General features: G+C 43.1%; 1 protein-coding gene across 5 annotated transcripts in view; it reads right to left on the bottom strand.

The window, feature by feature from the left end:
- CA10 (carbonic anhydrase 10 (inactive)) overlaps window positions 1-18,065 on the bottom strand; it is a 574,039-nt gene that overhangs the window by 18,958 nt on the left and 537,016 nt on the right. For all 5 annotated transcript variants that reach the window (XM_017349134.4, XM_089318013.1, XM_089318012.1 and 2 more), the window contains one exon: window positions 4,713-4,808. In XM_017349134.4, coding sequence (XP_017204623.1) covers window positions 4,713-4,808 — 96 coding nt within the window. The remainder of the gene's footprint in view (window positions 1-4,712; window positions 4,809-18,065) is intronic.

Here is an 18,065-nt window from a genome sequence, read left to right on the forward strand (position 1 = left end):
TATGATAACTGGATATTCAGGGATCAGACATAGACCCTACTGTATAGGAAAACTGAGTCTCAAGAAGGAAAAGTCAACAAATGGTTCTAATGTGGTGTGAAAAGGGCTATGACAGAGTCACAGGGGTCAGGATTTTGGAGGGAGACCACCCAGCACCTGATGAACCTGGGGAGACAAGACATGAGCTGAGTCTGGATCAATGGGTGAAAGTGCCGTGAACGAAGTATTTTGGGGGTAGAGTGTGGAAAGGGAGGCAAGGCAAGAAAAAAACATTCATACAGAGGAACTGTATGTGGACAAATATGGGGCAGTGAGAACTACACATACTCATGCAAGCGTTTCAGTGTAGTTGGGCTGAGGGTATAGGGGAGGATGGTAGGTGGGGCTAGAGGGGTAGTTAGAGGCTAGTTCATAGTCAGCTTTGAGTGTCATGTTATGTTGTTGAACCTTTATTCTGTCGGATTGGATAACCATCAAAGGGTTTTAAGCAGGGGGTAGGGAATGACATGTTAGAGAATGGATATTTATCTAAGGCAGGAGAGAGAAAGAAGGAGGAAGAGGAGGAGGGGGAGGAGAAGGGAGGGAGGGAGGGAGGACCAACTCAGAAAAGAGGTATCAGGACATGGAAAAAACTTCTAAAAAGTAATATATAGTTGAGTTATATCACTGCTTATTGCAAGAATTGAATATGTCATAAACCATGTCATTTGGTCAGTCTTCAATCCACCTATCCATCCAGCAATATACCCACCCACTCACCCATCCATCCATCCACCCAGTGAATGCTTACCGATGTCTGTTATGGGACAAACATTGTACCAGATGTTCAGAGATCCCTTTCCATTTTATGCCTATGCTGTTATATCTCCAAATTCCCCCTTTGGGAAAAGAAGCCAAGCTTCAAGGATCTTAAGCCCAGGAGCCACCGTTTGTGTGACTGTGATGTGGCTGCACGTGACTGTGTACACTGTTTTCTTAACATCTCCCTTTTATTCAGCCTTTTCTGAGCGGCACTGTTCATCCCTACCATTTCTCTCCTACCATGCTCTGCTCCTCTCTGCTCTATAATTTACGCCTCAGCTGCTAATCGGATGTTGTGACACATCAACCTGTTAAATCTGATTTATTCTGAGGGTTGGAAAAATTGCAGCAGATGATTATTATTATTAGATAAGCAACAGGTAATTTTAGTTTGGAGAAAGCAGACTGTTTGTTTTCCCTCCATCTGTCTCTCTTTTTGCACAGTTTCCTGGGTGTGTTGTGTAAGCTTGGTGAGCAACAAAGCTCAAGGGAGGCAAAAACGCACCCCCAAATGGAGAAAAGTCCCAAATTGAACACTGTTGCTGCCTGATGATGTTGGTACCAAATTCAGCTACTATTTTGACACCTCTTCAGTGTTTAAGAGGTAGCCTGAAGCCTTCTGTTTGAGCTGATGAACCCTTTCGAAAGAAGAAGGACTGAAAACATTTTGTCATGGCAGGCAAGGAACCTTGTCATGCCTTGGGCTCCTGGTACCTGGTGAATCTAGGCAGCACTCGTGTTGGCAGCAAAGCCTTTGAGCAGATTAAAAGTAATTGAAAAAATTTCCAGTTACACCCAGATGATGTGTGGGCTCTCCTGTGTTGGCTGTGTGGGTGAGAGGATAAAATATGTGCTTGGTGTAAGTGAGCTTAAGTGGGAAGTTAATGGTGCGTGATTGAGCAGCATTTACAGTCAAATCTCAGTTCTCTGTGATCATGGGCGGGATAGAGGCTGGTGGAGGACAGAGATAAATAAAACCTACAGAGGAACAAGCTCTCATTTCAGCCAGTAACTTTGACCTGTCAATGAATCAGTTTTTAGCCAGAATGACACCTCTAGGGCCAGACTACCTGAATGTGGGGCTCTTATCTCCTGTCCCTACCTTCCCTGAAGGGAGCTGTGATGGGGAAGCAGGTCACAAGGAGAGAAGGATGTGCACCCTTAGGGACCAAGTGCTCATCTTACTTCTGGGTACCAGTGCCTAGCAGAGAGCTGGCCTCTGTATCCCCTGCCCAATCCGTGATTGAGATTAGTGAATGACAAGTTACAGGCGGAGAAGTCCCCATAGAGTTGGCTCTCTGGAGCAGGTTATGTGAAACAGAGGCGTTGATGCTATGGCTTATTTTGCAATGTATTCAGAAAGCTTCAGGTTTGCTCAGGGAAGGAACAGGAGCACCTCTAGGGGCCTTACCAGCCTGGGAAGATGATGGAACCCATCTCCTTCCCTTCCCTGACCTCAGGGCTGGGGCATAAGTTCCTTCCAACAGTCGACAGGGAAACAGCCTGGACCTGCAGGCTCCGACGGTTGTGCTCTTGGTGTAGTGTGTGTTTCTGCGAATGCTCGTGAAACACGCCAGTGATTCAGTATTGAGAGAGTGGTTTCCCAGCGCATCAATCACTCCGTAGTTGTAATGTGCCCATGCTGTGAAGGTGACAGTCCCTGACTCAGGAGCTTTAACCACCATGAGGCAAAGGCAGACCCCTCCCCAAGGACAGAAGTTGGTGAGGCAAGCAGGTTGGCCTGTGGGTGTTACTCATGGGAGAGTGGGCGCTGGGAAAGCTGCCGGGAGAATGGTGAGGAGTGCGCTCTTGGACACACATGACAACGCTGGGATGTACAGGATGCTTTAAAAAAAAATCATGGGACCACAGGTACTGTGGACACACTGCATGGATTTCAATTTCTTTGTAACAAAATGAACTTTTTAATTTCATTTTTCTATGAACTTTTACAACAGGCTTCATGACAATGAACATGGCCAGGATGAAAGCTATAGTTGATTATCAGCGTCCTATTTGGGGCTGGGCAAAAAATTCAGGGGTTGTCCCTGTGCTTGTGAGTGGCCGGGTGTCTATGCTGTTTTCTCTCTTTGCTCTCAGTGGCTTTCTCCTAGCTATGTCAGGGAGGCACAGAGTGGGAATAAGATAAAAAGTATTCAGTATTCCAGTAAGGCCAAGACCTGGATTCCTCTCCTGGCTGGCCTAGTAAGAGCCCCATGAACCTGGGGAGAATTCCAAAGATTTTCTAAACCATTTTCCTCATCTGTAAGATAAGGATGCTAACACCCAACCCTTAGGTTATTATTAGGGTTGATTATATGCAGCTTGCATCTATTTTATCACTTAATGGTGCCTGGAATTCTGGATTAATAATAAAATACTATTTATTCTATTTAGTATTAATATTTAGTATTAATAATAAAATACTGTTTATTATTTCAAGATAACATGGAGTGGGGGGGGCTGGCAGCATTTGGGATAGGACTAATTTCCTTCCCTGGGCAGATGCCTCTTCCTCCCTTTGCGAAAGGTGGTAATATCTTATAGATGCACCTGTCTAACACCATAACTGCCCTGCCCTGACCCCGGTGAGTGAGGAAGCTAGGAGGAGGTGTGGGTCTGGAGAGGATGACCAGGCAGGGTGAAGTGCCTGCTGCACGGGGCGATGCTTTCAGCAAGGGTGAGATGGGGGAGCAGTGCCACCTGGGGACCCCAATGCCCCTTCTGAATAATGAGAGCTCTGTTAAACCCCTTGTGCTGAATGCTGTGTTTCTACTGGTCATCTTCATCAGATCCCAAGTTCTATTCTGGCCGCTTTCTCCAATGACCTGGTGAAAATTCCTGCAGGGGCTAACACAGTGACTGACAACTTTTGCAACATGTTACTTTTATATATATTTCCAACCAGAAAGTAATTTTTTAATTGAAAAAATTTGTATTTCTTCTTCATTTTGCATCTGCTAAAATTCTAAATATCAGAATTTTCTTGGGTGGAAATTTGTTGCTGGTGCTGACAGTTACAGAGAAGTGGCACTTCCCTAGGGTGTCATAAAGTCAGTGTGTGAGTGGGTGAACTTTGCCTTTTACCCCACAATACTTAGGAGGGGGCATGAGAGTAAGAGGAAAATGACCCTCAGAGCACTGGTGGAGAAGCTAGGAGGAGATGTTTGTTTTAGAGTCAGAAAGGGGGAGGGGAAGGGGAAGAAGGAGAGAGAGCGGATACTTCCAGCTGTGATTCACTCTTCAAATGCCCACAGCAGTCTGGGCTGGACAAGGCCAAGGTCAGTAGCCTGGTGTTTAATTCAGGTTTCCCTTGGGGGTGGTCCAGCCACCTCAGCTACCACCTGCTCCTTCCTGGAGTGCACATTAGCAGGAAGCTAGAATTGAGAGCACAGGCACAACTTGAACACAGGCACTCGGATAAGGGAACTGGACATTCCAAGGTGCACCTTACTGCTGCTTCAAACACCCCCAGTCCCCAGCGAGGAGACGGTTAGAGCAGGGCTGGAGAGGAAGGAAAGTCTTGCATTTCCCTTGCTGCCTGACAGATGGCCTTTGAATCCTGTGGGACTGCAGTGCTACCCCCACCGCACTATTACATCCTCTGATTCTCCTGCATTAGGCAGGACCTGAAGTGTATCCCTGCATCCAGCACCTTTTTCTCTGGGGGACAGAAGCTGCCTGAACTCTCAGACTCTCGTGCTGTGACATGGAGCCCGTCAGAACTCTCTGCAGGGGACCTCAATTGTCACAAGTCTCATGAATGTAACAGCCACCACCAGGCAGCTTTTCTTGGCACAGATATCCAAGGACATCACCCCTTTTGATACTTCTAATTCAAAGAGAGATGGTAACTGATATTCTGATTGGGGTAGGAATGGCAAGATGATGATGATGATGAAGAGACTTACTTTTATAAATATAGAAACTACCACCAATCCATTTGGACTCTTTGCAGCTTCTGTGACATTTGTATATAACTCATGGTTATAGTGGATGAGCTGCACCTGGTGGGAGAGAAAAACAAGAATAAGAACAACAATCCAACATGAAAATGTGACAGAGCATATGCCCTTGTAGGAGGGTCAAGTGCAAAGAATAGGATATTGAAGAACAATTGAAAAGACAATCTTCGGATGGAAGGGACTTCAGAGGGGCGTGTGTATGTGTGTGTGAAATGCACGTGCACACCCTTACACAAATGCCCTTACATATCTGCAAACGTTTTGTGGTAACAAGCGTGCTTCTAATAAGCGTGTTTTTAATAAGCTCCGTGCCCATCTGGCTCTGGCTGCATCTCCTAAAGTGTGTGTTAAGTGAATGTTTCTTATTAGGAAAGGAACTGCCCTGAAGGGGTGGCCGTGCTCACCCTGCTGTCCCAGCAGCTGGCACTGGCGGTGAGTAAATCTTCCTGGCAGCCTTCAAGCAAGCAGGGAGCCGTTAGGTCCTGAGTCAGCCCAGTGACTCTGAGAGGCGACTGTCCAGTCTGCAGGAAGTGGTGGTTCTGGTGGGCAGAATGCTGATGGCTCAGGCTCCCCATGTGCCAGCCTGCCAGGTCACCTGGCTGTGAGGATTTCACCTCCACCCTCCTCAGCAAGGACAAGCAGCAGTCATGTGCAGAGCTGAAGGAGTCCTGGATTCAGCCTCCAGTGAACCAGGTGTTCCCTCTGTTCCTTAAGACATATCTCTTCAAATTCCACTGATTTATAGCCACATGATCAAGTTATCCCACATCACTGAAATGCAATGGCTTCCTCTGAAAAATGGGCAGACTAAAATCTCTCCTTGACTATAGCTTTAAAATAGATTTTTTAAAAAAGTGTGGAAGCATAAATTTTTAACAATTTAAAAATATATAAAGTGATGTCTCACCTCTGCCTTAATTCAGCTGATTGATGACATCTTTTTTTTTTTAAAGAGATTTACTTATTTATTTGAAAGGCAGAGTTACAGAGAGGCAGCGGCAGAGAGAGTGAGAGAGGTCTTCAATCTGTTGGTTCACTCCCCAAATGGCCACAATGGCTGGAGCTACTCCAATCCAAAGCCAAGAGCCAGGAGCTTCTTTGGGGTCTCCCATGCAGGGGCTCAAGGGCTTGACCCATCTTCTACTGCTTTCCCAGGCCATAGCAGAGAGCTGGATGGGAAGTGGAGCAGCGGGAATTTGAATCTGCACCCATACGGGATGTCAGCACTTCAGGTGGTGGCTTTATCTGCTACGCCACCATGCCAGCACTTGATTACATCTTATACTTGTTTATCTTTCTAGATATGTTTTGTGCTTATAAATCACACACACACACACACACACACACACGTTAAAAACAATAAAATGGAGTGATTTATAAGAATGATTTTTATTTTTAAAAATATAGGAACAGTTTGACTACCTTTTTAAGTCAATGTGTGTAGCCCTCCTTAGATTATCCTGGTAGCTGTAGAATTCTGCATGGCATAAATGCCCCATCACTTATCTAACCATTCCTTCACTGGCTCTCAAGTTGTGTTTCCATTATTTTGCTCCATAAATGATAACACAGCAAGCACATTGTCTATTTTTCAGTGATGATGTTAGCGTTTTCCACAGTCTGATTTGAGAACTTAATGAGTGCATGCAAAACTGACTTGGGACTCTGAAAGTGTAGGAGTATTTATTATTACCAATACCCTGTATTACATTAGAAAAGGAGGTGAAGTTTTCGAAGTTGAGAAACGCAATGGTCAAAAAGATACTTTTCCTTGAACTCTTGCAACTTCACCATGGCTCCAGACCCCCCAGGCCCTTTCAAAGACCACCAATGCCTGTCTGCTGATTCTGACTTAATTGACTTGGAGTGGGAACTACTGGTGTGTGTTGGAAACTCTGCACTAGAGGGCAGTGGGAGTTGGGAAATGGTGGAAATAATCAATCATCAGCAGCCGCCCATCCCTGCCCATGGAGATGATGGCACCTGAGGCTGGGACTTTCTGGAATCTTCTGAGCCAGGGGAGAGTCTCCAGGAGGAACCACAGGTGATGGTTGCTCATGAGAGTCCAATTGCTGATTGCTTTTTCACTTGTGAGTTTTGCCGGTGGAGACAGGTGTCAGACAACAGCAACTCTGCTATTCGTCCCCCTTCCTTTGCACTCCTTCCCAGTCCCCATGACAACAAGCACTCTGCAGGTGGAGAAGTGTGGCCATGGGAAAGAACCAGGACCCGGGATGTCCTCACTCACTCCACATCTTTCCCCGTGATGAATAAGTTGCTCCAGGAGGACAGGACACAGGTGGGGAGGGTGTAATGGCAGACATGAGCACCACATGATTTTGCAGTGTGTAGCGTGTGTGTAGTGTGTGTGTGTCAGGTGAGGAGGCACCAAGAAATTTCCTGGCCCATGCAACCTCCAGGAGCACCAGAGATGTCAAGAGAGAGCTTGACAGTGGCCAGGCATCTTATTGCCACCTGTTAGAACCCAATTTGAGCATCACAAAAGGAGGGACAGTAATAACCTGGGGCCTGGAGCCATCAATGCACTGACAGCAGGACTTGACTGTGAAAGAGCATGGCTTCCCTTCCACTGCCTCCCAGGCCTGTCAGAGGTAATTACAATTCCTGCAGTTATTGCTTTTATTCCTTCCTAGCCAGATAAGAGTGGTGCCAATCCAATACCCACTAACCACTCATAACAAGCATGGGTGTGGGTGGATCTGGGGGAGGGGTGCGATGCTTGTACTACCATGAATTTGGGCTTGGGGAGCAGCAATATGCAAATCAGAGAGAGAGAGAGAGAGAGAGAGAGAAGGAGAGAGGGAGGGATGGAGGGAGGGAGAATGAATGAGAATAAGATTGGCAATGGGTTCTCAGAGTGATGCCTGTGGATTCCTTCTTGCCACTTGTAGCTGACCCTTCTCAATCCAATCCCTATAGAATCAGGGTTTTGAATAGCTTAGGTGGGTCCTAAACGTTAGTTTAACTGAGCTCCAACTTTGGGGCTTACTCAGGATAATCAGAGTATTGAACATGAAGCAGATGATCAGTGAACATTCAACCTCTGAGCAAGCATGTGAGGCTACTACAGGCAACTGCTTTCAAGAACCAACTCTTACAGGCCAAGGATGATATGCTATTTAAACTCCAAGTGTAGCTATTCATTAAAGGGATGCCCTGAGGCTTTCCACTAGCCTAGCTGGGATTACCACGTGAAAACAAAACCTGCTTACCTGAAATTATTGTATAGCCTTGACTTTTTATTGTAGATAATATATTAATTTTCGAGAAGATTTCTGGAAATGCAAGGCTGAGAAATAGCAGTCACAGAGGAAGCAATCAATTATTTTTGCTCTTTGCATCAGGCTCAAACTCAGCAGGTGCCACAATCCAGGACATTCTGTGTGTCTAAGTCCTCCATGACCTGATGTGGCTTGTGCTAGCTTGAACCTTGTGGTCACATCCCAGATGAGACCACACCTCACCTCAGACCTTCACATGGGCCTGGAATTCATTGATTCCAAAAATCTTTGAGGACCAACTCTGTGCCAAGGCCAGTTGAAATAAGATTGATGATGTCTCACTTCCAGAGAGTGGCAAGTGCTTCAAGGGGAACAAGGTAAGATTTTTGTTTACAAAGTGAAAGGTAGTCTTGCAAAGAATGGGTGGGGGTACAGACATGGGGTGAACATTTGATGGCCTGTTTGGAGAAGGTTACTCTGGAGAGGTGACATTTGAGCAGAGTTCTGACGATGAAGAGGAGCCGCACATGAGAAGATCAGGAGGAAAAACAACCAGTGCAAAAAGCCTGAGGTCGGACACACAGCTAATAGTTGGGGAAAAGGGGGAAAGGTGGCTGCAACCGGAAACAGCTATACAGAATTTTTGTAGGGTATGGAGAGGAGACTTGATTCCATTCCAAGTACAACAGGAAGTTACTGGTGATAGGAAAGAAATTAACATCTGATGGGCATTTTTGAGAAATCTCTCTGGCTGCTGAGGAGGGAAAGTAGAAACAGGGGAGGCTTATACCTACCCTTCTTTTTGTTTTAAAATATTTTTTTTCTTTCCTTGAAAGAGTGAAAAGGAGAGAAGAAGGACAGAAAGATACATCTTTGTTTTTGTTGGGTTTTTACATTTTCAGTGATATAAAGAGAACAGATTTCATGTATTTCATAGGTACAATTCTTATTTTATTATTTATTTATTTTTATTTGACAGGTAGAGTTATAGACAGAGAGAGAGAGAGAGAGAGAGAAAGTAAGTTCTTCCTTCCATTGGTTCACTCCCCAAATGGCCACTACAGATGGTGCTGCGCCCATCTGCTCCCAGGATACAGCAGAGAGCTGGACTGGAAGAGGAGCAACCAGGACTAGAACCCAGTGCCCATATGGGATGCTGGCACTGCAGGCAGTGGATTAACCAAGTGAGCCATTGCGCTGGCCTACATAGGTACAGTTCTAAGAAGCTAACCATACTTTCCTCCTTTCTCTTCTCTATCCTGTGATCTCCCTCCTTCTTTCCTTCCTTTTTTTTCTTTGATTTTTGCAAGGACATGCTTTCAGTCCTCACTGTAATCACAGGCTTAATGTACCTCTAACCATGATATTCAACAAGTAAAAAGTAGGAAGACCACAGTTCCACAGGAATATAAACAGGGCTAAAAACAACAATCATATCACAAGATATCTACTTCATGTTCTACATTTTTTTATATTCTGTATTAACTTCCAATTTCAGAGAAAATATATATTTGTCTTTTTGGGATTGGTTTATTTAACAAAGCATAATGGTCTCCAGTTGCATCCATCTTGTTGCATTCTTTTTTCTAGCTGATTAGTATTCCATAGTGTGTATATTCAACATTTTCTTTATCCTGTATTCAGTTGATGGAGATCTGGGTTGAGTCCATATCTTAGCCATTGTGAATGGAGCGACAAAAAACATGCAGGCACAGATAACTCTTTCAGATGATGATTTCAGTTCGTTTGGGTAAATTCCCATGAGTGGGATAGCTGGGTATTATAGTACATTTTCAAATTTCTGAGGAAATCTCCATACTGTCTTCTATAATGGTTGTGTTAGTTTATATTCCCACTGACAGTGTATTAGAATACCTTACCCTCCACATCCTTGCCAGCATTTATTGTTTTTTTGAGTTTAGGATGATGGACGTTCTAACTAGAGTGAGGTGAAACCTCACTGTGGTTTTTATTTGAATCCATGATGGCTAGTGATCCTGAGCATCTTCTCATTTGCCTGTTGGCCATTTGATTTCATCCTTTGAAAAATGCCTGTTCATGTTCCTTCCTTATTTCTTAACTGGATTATTTGTTGTTGAGTTTCTTGAGTACTTTATAGATCCTGGGTATTAATCCTTTATCAGTTGTATAGTTTACAAATATTTTCTCCCATTGTGTTGGTTGCCTCTTCATTTTGTTGAGTATTTCCTTTGCAGAGCAGAAGCTTCTTAGCTTGATATGATCTCATTTGTCTATTTTTTATTTTATTGCCTGTGCTTCTGGGATTTTTTTCCCCAAGATGTCTTTGCCCATGCTAAAATCTTGCAGAGTTTCCTCAATGTTCTCCTCTAGTAATTTGTTGGTATCAGGTCATAGATTTAGATCCTTGATCTATTTTGAGTTCATATTTGTATGAGGCATGAGGTAGGGGGTTTGTTTTATACTTCTGTATGTGGCGATCCAATTTCCCCAGCACCATTTGTTCAAGAGGCTGTCCTTTCACCAGGGATTGACGTTACTTCCTTTGACAAAGGTTAGTTGATTGTAGATGTGTGGATTAACTTCTAGGGTTTCTATTCTGTTCCATTGGTCTACATGTCTTTTTGTGCCAGTACCAGCCTGTTTTGATTATAACTGCCCTGTAGTATGTCTTGAAATCTGGTTTTGTGATGCCTCTGGCTATGTTTTTGTTAAGATTATTTTAGATATTTGGGATCTCTTGTGTTTCCATATGAATTTTAGCATCATTTTTTTTTCTTGATCTGAGAAGAATGTTGTTGGTATTTTGATTGGAACTGCATTGAATCTGTAAATTGCTTTAGGTAGTATGCACATTTTCATGATATTAATTCTTCCAATCCATGAATGTGGAGGATTTTTCCATTTTTGATGTCTTCTAGCCATGGTAAAGAACATTCACATCCTTGGTTAAATGTATCCCAAGATATTTAAATTTTTTGTAGCTATTGTGAATGGGACTGATCTTATAAGTTCTTTCTCAGCCATGACACTGTGTATACGAAGGCTATTGATTTTTGTACATTGATTGTATATCCTGCAATTTAACCAAACTTGTCTTAGGATTTCCAATACTCTTAGTGGGGATTTTTGATTTTCCTATATATAGGATCATTCCATCTGCAAATAGAACAATCTGACTTCTTCCTTTCAATTTGCATTCCTTTTATTTCTTTGTGTTTGCCTACCGGCTCTGGCTAAAATTTCCAGAACTATATTAAATAGCAATGGTGAAAGTGGGCATTCTTGTCTGGTTCCAGATCTTAATGGAAATACTTCCAACATTTCCTCATTCAGTAGGATGCTGGCTGTGCGTTTGTCATATATTGCCTGGATTGTGTTGAAGAATGTTCCTTCTATAGCTATTTGCTTAAGTTTTTTTTTTTTATCATAAAAGGATGCTATATTTTATTAAATGCTTTCTCTGCAACTATTGAGATAATCATGGATTTTATTCTTCAATTTGTTAATGTAATGTAAAATATTTATTGATTTGTGTATGTTGAACCATCTCTGCATAACAGGGATAAAACCCTCTTGGTCTGGGTGAATGATCTTTCTGATGCATTGTTGCATTCGATTAGCTAGCATTTTGTTGAGGGTTTTTACATGAATGCCAGAGATATTACCCTATAATACTCTTTATTTTTTGTGTCATTTCTGGTTTTAAATTAAGATGATGCTTGCCTCATAGAAGTTAGTGAGTAGTCCCTTCCTTTTGATTGTTTTGAATAGTTTAAATTTATTTAAAAGTTTAGTAGAATACAGCAGTGAGGCCATCTGGTCCTGGACTTTTCTTTGTTGTGAGGGTCTTTATTACTGACTCAATCTCCATCTTGGTTATTGGTCTGTTTAGATTTTCTATGTCTTCATGACTCAATTTTGATAGATTGTATGTGTCCAGAAATCTATTTCTTCTATATTTTCCAATTTGTTGACACATAGCTGTTTGTAGTAATTCCTGATGATTGTTTTTATTTCTGTGGGATCCATTGTAACATCTCTTTTCTCATCTCTGATTTTATTAATTTGGATCTTCTCTCTTTTTTGATTAGTTGGGCAAATGATGTATCAATTTTATTTTTCAAGAACCAGCATTTTATTTCACTGATCTTTTGTATTTTTTTGTTTCTAATTTGTTTCTTCTCTGATTTTTATTAATTCTTACCCCTACTAATTTTGGGTTTGGTTTGTTCTTGTTTTTATAGGTTCTTAAGATGCATTGTTAGATCACGTATTTGATGGCTTTCCAATTTCTTTATGTAGGCACTAATTGCTATAAACTTCCCTCTTAACATTGCTTTTGCTGTATCCCATAGGTTTCGATATGTTATGTTGTTATCTTTATTCATTTCCAGGATTTTTTTTTTTTACCTTTTGCTTCCTTCTATGGTTCACTGTTCATTCAGGAGCATTTTGTTCCATCTACATGAGTTTGCATATTTTCTAGTTTCTTAGGTTGTTAATTTCCAGTTTCATTCCACTGTGGTTAGAAAAGATGCATGGTATGATTTCAGTTATTTTGAGTTTGTTGAGACTTGTTTTATGGCCTGGCATATGGTCTATCCTAGAGAAAGTTCCATGCACTGAAAATAATGTGCATTCTGTAGCTGTGAGATGAAATGTGTTCTGAAGATATCAATTAGATCTATTTTGTCCGTTGTGTAGATTAGCTCTGTTTGTTGATTTTTTTGTCTAGTTGATCTGTCCATTGATGAAACTGGGGTGTTGAAATCCCCCATTATTATTGTATTGGAGCCACATTTATAGATGAGTATCTTGGCTTGCCCATGGGCACCAGTCATGAGACCAGGCTTTGCAACTCAAGAAGCCAATGTGAATGTCTTGGTTCCCATTAGAGATGCCTCTTGGGATCCTAGCCTGTTGCTTAATCAGCTCAGTCAAGAGCCTGCCTCTCCCTGGTCCTCAGGGCATCACATGTCATTGTATGGTCACCAGCCTACATTGTTTCATCTGTTTTTTTTTTTTTTTTTTTTTTGGGCAGTTGTTTACAGAGTTCCATGGCAGTGAGTTATACATCTCTCTCTCAATAGGTAACCCTTGAGCTGAGATCCAGGGGAGAGGTTGGGAGAGCATTCTAAGCAGAAGGAAACAGAACAAGTCCTAGGAAAGGCTGAAGCATGGAATATAAGGAAGACTGAAGAAAGTCACTGTGGCTAGAGCACATACAACAAGGACTTACAGTTGCTAAAGTGCCCATGCGAGGGCTGTGCTTGGATTGGGGTCTTCATCTTACAGGCAGTGGAAAGTTACGGAAGTATTTAAGCCAAGGGAAGATGGTAGTATTATCACTCTGAATGTCATGTGCGGTCTTCTGTAACAGGGCTGCTCTTTCAAGTGTGCTAAGGGGCTTCTGCTAATGGAGTATCATATTGAGTAAAGCAAGCTAAGACATACACTCCAGGTTGTTTTTTCAAGACAAGAGGGTAAGCAAGCAGCACCAAGTGCACCTGGTGAGCCACCTCACTTCACAAAGGAAAATCTCTCCGAGGCTTGTACAACAGACGTTGCTTTCAGCTTAACCAATGACAAGGACCTCTTGCTGTCAACTTGGAAGCTTGCTTGCAGCGACTCTACTCACTCAGATGAGTGCTTGCCTATTAGCATCAAAGCTGAGCTACTTGTCCCCAAAAGCCAGTGGCTTTTTTCTAAATGTGCAGAAAAATGAAATTAAAAGATGAGTTTATTTTGGCGCAAAATATGTCAAAGTCTATGCATATGGAGATCTTCAGAAAGTTCGCAAATAATGTATATTATGTAAAAACTATGTGCATGAGGGGCTGGCATGTGGCTTAGCGGGTAAAGCTGCCACCTGTGATGCCAGCATCCCATATGGGCGCTGGTTCGAATCCCAGTTGTTCCACTTCCAATCCAGGTCCCCGCTAATGGCCTGGGAAGAAAGGGCAGTGGAAGATGGTCCAAGTGCTTAGGCCCCTGCATCCACGTGGGAGATCTGGAAGAAGCTCCTGGCTCATGGCCATTGCAACCAGCTGGGGAGTGAACCAGCAGGTGGAAGATCTCTATCTTGCTTGGTTCTCCCTCGCTTTCTGTTACTCTAACATTCAAAGAAATATTGAACAAAAAACCGTGCATGGATTCTATTTCCCTCAAACCTTTTGAAGTGCCCATTCTATACTCCATATCTCTGAGGAAATCATCTGTATTACCCTGTTTATTCTGGAAACTCACAAAGGATGAAATGAAGGCACACTCAGGCTGAACAACTCTTCTGAGGTCCCACAACCAGTGACAGTGACCCCAGTCAGCCTCACTTTTCACTGTACAGTTTCTTTCCATGAGAGAGGAAAGGTGTTTTGTATTTGAGGGGAGATCGCATTTCAGCAGCTGTTGCTGGGACAACAATTATAAGCTAAAGCATATTTATAGAAAGTCATTAACACGTTTGTCTTTATGTGTAAGAGCACACACAGTCTGCAGAGAAAAACACAGTTTGATATTTACCCACCACCACCATGTTCTCACCCTACAGTTTGGGTAATTATCACTGGTTTGCCCAGTGATGATGATGTCTTGAATTTTGAGACATGGGATGCAATTATGGGCAAACATAAAAAATTGCCCATAATTTCACAGACTGCAGACTTAAATTAATATCAGTGAATGGAGAACATTATTTTTAAATAATTTATTATAATCAAGCAGGGTTCCTATCAGGAATAAAAGATAGATCAACACTGAGGAAGTTTTCCAATGCAATTTAGCACATCAGCTAAATGAAGTAGGAAAGAGAGCTATGGCCCTCTCCATAGAGGCTACAAACAATTAGTCACATCTATATCAAATTAGTACCCATTTTGGTGGAATTATTTCTTACTTTAGTGGAAGAATCTCTCTATTGGCTGGCTCTTGAGAGTTAACAGCTGCAATGAATAGATTTTTGCATTTCTTAGATACATTATTAATATATTATTTCTGTGTTATTCTCCAGGTTGAAAAATGATGTGAATTTTGAACTGTATTGTAAAAAACAAAAAGAATGGAGTGCTTCAACCTGACGCCTGGGATGTCTTCTGCCCGAGTCTGAGTTCTGGGAGCGAACAAGGAAGCAGCCTCCAGGTGATCATGTGATAATCCGGGCCAAGCCAGGTCCATGGAGGCTGAGACAGGCTCGGAAAACCTCAGTAACAAGGTGCCCTGCGGGAATGCCATTACAGGGGACTACCATGTAAGATATTAACCTTTTATCCTCTTAGAGTTATTCAGAAAGGCCTATGACTTCTCTGGTGTAGACAGAAGCACACTCCAGAAAAATGTGATTTGTCCGATACCCTGTAGCAATGATCATCAGTGCCCATGGTAGATCCACACTGGAGGTTTTACACCGAGTCCCCACCGTGGAGGGGAACGGTGAGATCCTCACCCATCGCTGGCCAAAGCCCCTGGATGCAGTCACACTCAATTCAGAAGCCTCACTTTAGATGACTGTTCTGCTAACTGCCATAGGAACACAGCATCTATTAGCTTAGATAGGTGGGTTTTTTCTCCTCTTGGAAATCAATCTACACTTTGGATAAAACATTCCATGAGACTGGGGCTGAGGTTGTGCACATTGATTGCATAAAGTGATACTTCCAACCCAGAAACACATACAGTTAGTTTCCAAGCCATTCAATGCACATAAACACCATGCACAGTGGGCTGACCATGGGGAAAAAGCAGGAAGGAGTGCTGAGCCAGGCATCCCAGGGGCTGGGTTTTCCACGATGGCTCTGTCACTCAGTGGATGGCTGTTTTTCTCTGATTCACTGCCCCCTTTAGACCTTGGGGTTCTTATCTGGAAAGCACAGAGATTTTAAGGACAGAGTTTTGTGATTCTTTTAAAAAACAACTAAGTATTGGTGGGAAGTACAGGATATTGCCTCCCATGACGGTTTGAACACAGCTTTGTCCTCTCTCAAACTCATTTTGAAATTGGATTTACACAAAGGAAATCAAATAAGCATATTAAAGAGTGATTTGTACCCCCATGTGTGGGGAGCAACCCGGACTAGACTAAGTTACTGGAATTAAGACTTATTCTATGCATCTGCTCTCCCACAATATGGCGCTGAGAAGGGAGAAACAGCTTCTACACAGCTGCCTCCAGTTCAACCAATAAACTGTAGGACCTGCTCCTGTTTGGAGGAGAGCAGCGTACTCGGTGTGTGGGTAGCAGAGTTGGGATTGGTGGAAGAGGACTATAAAGGAGGAGAGAGACAACATGCACCAGGAACATCTAAGGGGAACATCTATCTGAAGGAACACCTGTGCAGCCCCCGAGAGAGCCGGCTGGCGGTGTGCCGCTCCCCCGCGGAAGTGGGGAAAGTGGCTAGGGGGAACCGCCCTTCCACGGAGGTGGAAGGGACGGTAGCCAACCCGGGAAGAACCAGCAGCAAACCCGGGGAGGGCCGAGCAGACAAAAGAACAGTGCAGGGTCCTGTGTCGTTCCTCCATGAAGAGGGGGAACGACACCCATGTTTACTACAGTTTAATTCACAATAGCTAAGATATGGAATCAACCCAGATGTCCATCAACTGATGACTTTTAAAGAAAATGTAGTAAATATATAGCATGGAAGACTACTCAGCCAGAAAAAAGAATGAAATCTTGTCATTTGCAACAAAATGGACACAACTGGGATCCTTTTGCATGTGCCCATTCTGCTTTTCCACCTTGTGATGGTGCACATGAGGCTCTTGTCGGAGGCCACTGGATCTTAGATGTCTGGCCTCCAGAACCATGTGCTAATAAATAAACCCATTCCTTTACAAATTACCCAGCCTCAGGTCTGTCATAGCAACAGCAAACAGACCAAGATACCGCCTGAGTTTCTGAAGGTTGGTTCAGCTACATCAAACTGAAACCAGATATTTAAGCAGAAGACTCAGTGGGCAGCCTGTTTGGGCCAAGGTAGTGAAGGAGCCAGGCTGATATAGAGAAGGAGGCGAGGCCGGGACCATGGCGACAAGTATGTGTGTGCAGGTAAAGAATACACTTGGGGCCTCCTGACTGCCAATACGTGAGCTCTGTTTTCTCTGTTTGATAGTGTTTGCACCAAATCAAACCAAACCACCAAAAAAAAAAAAAAAAAACCCTAAAATATTGCAAACCTGAGAATGGCCACAAAGCTTTCATTTATTTCTCCTCTGAAACATACTCATCTGTGTTTCCTCCATGCCAGGCACTGTGCTGGGCACAAGAACAGTGAAATAAAGATCTTAGAAGCAGAGGGAAGCACATGTGCAAAGGCCCTGCGGCAGCAAGATGACCACAGATAAGAGGAAAAGGCTGGGGCCCAGAAGACAAGGAGAAAAAGGAAGGGACAGACCCTACCTAGCCTTGGAGACCATGGTAAGAATATTGCCTGGGTCCTGAGAACAATGGAGAGTCCACAAATGTCTGAGGATGGAGAAGAGGGCACATGTGGAGGCAAAGGGGGCGTTATAACACCAGGTGTGCTTTGGGCCAAGCAACAGGAAAGTGTGGACAGAAGTTACTGTTTGCTGTACTCATGTCCTCCCTGTGGTGTGTGACTAGTACAGGATGCACCTTGCCAATTTCCTGATCACTTTTCCCTATTCTTGCCCTTCTAGGCGGGGCCTACCCAGCTTCCTCATGAGTCATGAATTCCGAACCCCGGAATCAGGTCATCCGGATTCCGTAACATGTTCATGATGAGCTGAAAGTGATTTGCATGTCTGCGTAAGTACTTGAATTGTAAAGGATACTAAGATGATTTTTTTGTAACCAAGAAAAAAAGTAAAGAAGAAGCAATGTACCAATATATATTACAAGGAATGGCAGACCCCCAAACAGCTTTCTGAAAACTAGGAAAATGTATTCAACATTATAAGAGATGAGTAATGAGTACAAAACAACTTTGGGCAGACACAGAAAAGCATCAGCTCATTCCAGGAAGTAAGATACCCGCCATCCAATTACTGGAAAATAAATGGCAAAAACTACCAGGAAAGTCCCCATAGTTGTGTGGAACAGTGCGAGAGCAATAGTTCAGGA

The sequence above is a fragment of the Oryctolagus cuniculus genome, chromosome 17, assembly GCF_051225735.1.
Source record: "Oryctolagus cuniculus isolate XC-2025 breed Fujian yellow rabbit chromosome 17, ASM5122573v1, whole genome shotgun sequence".
Taxonomy (NCBI): domain Eukaryota; kingdom Metazoa; phylum Chordata; class Mammalia; order Lagomorpha; family Leporidae; genus Oryctolagus; species Oryctolagus cuniculus.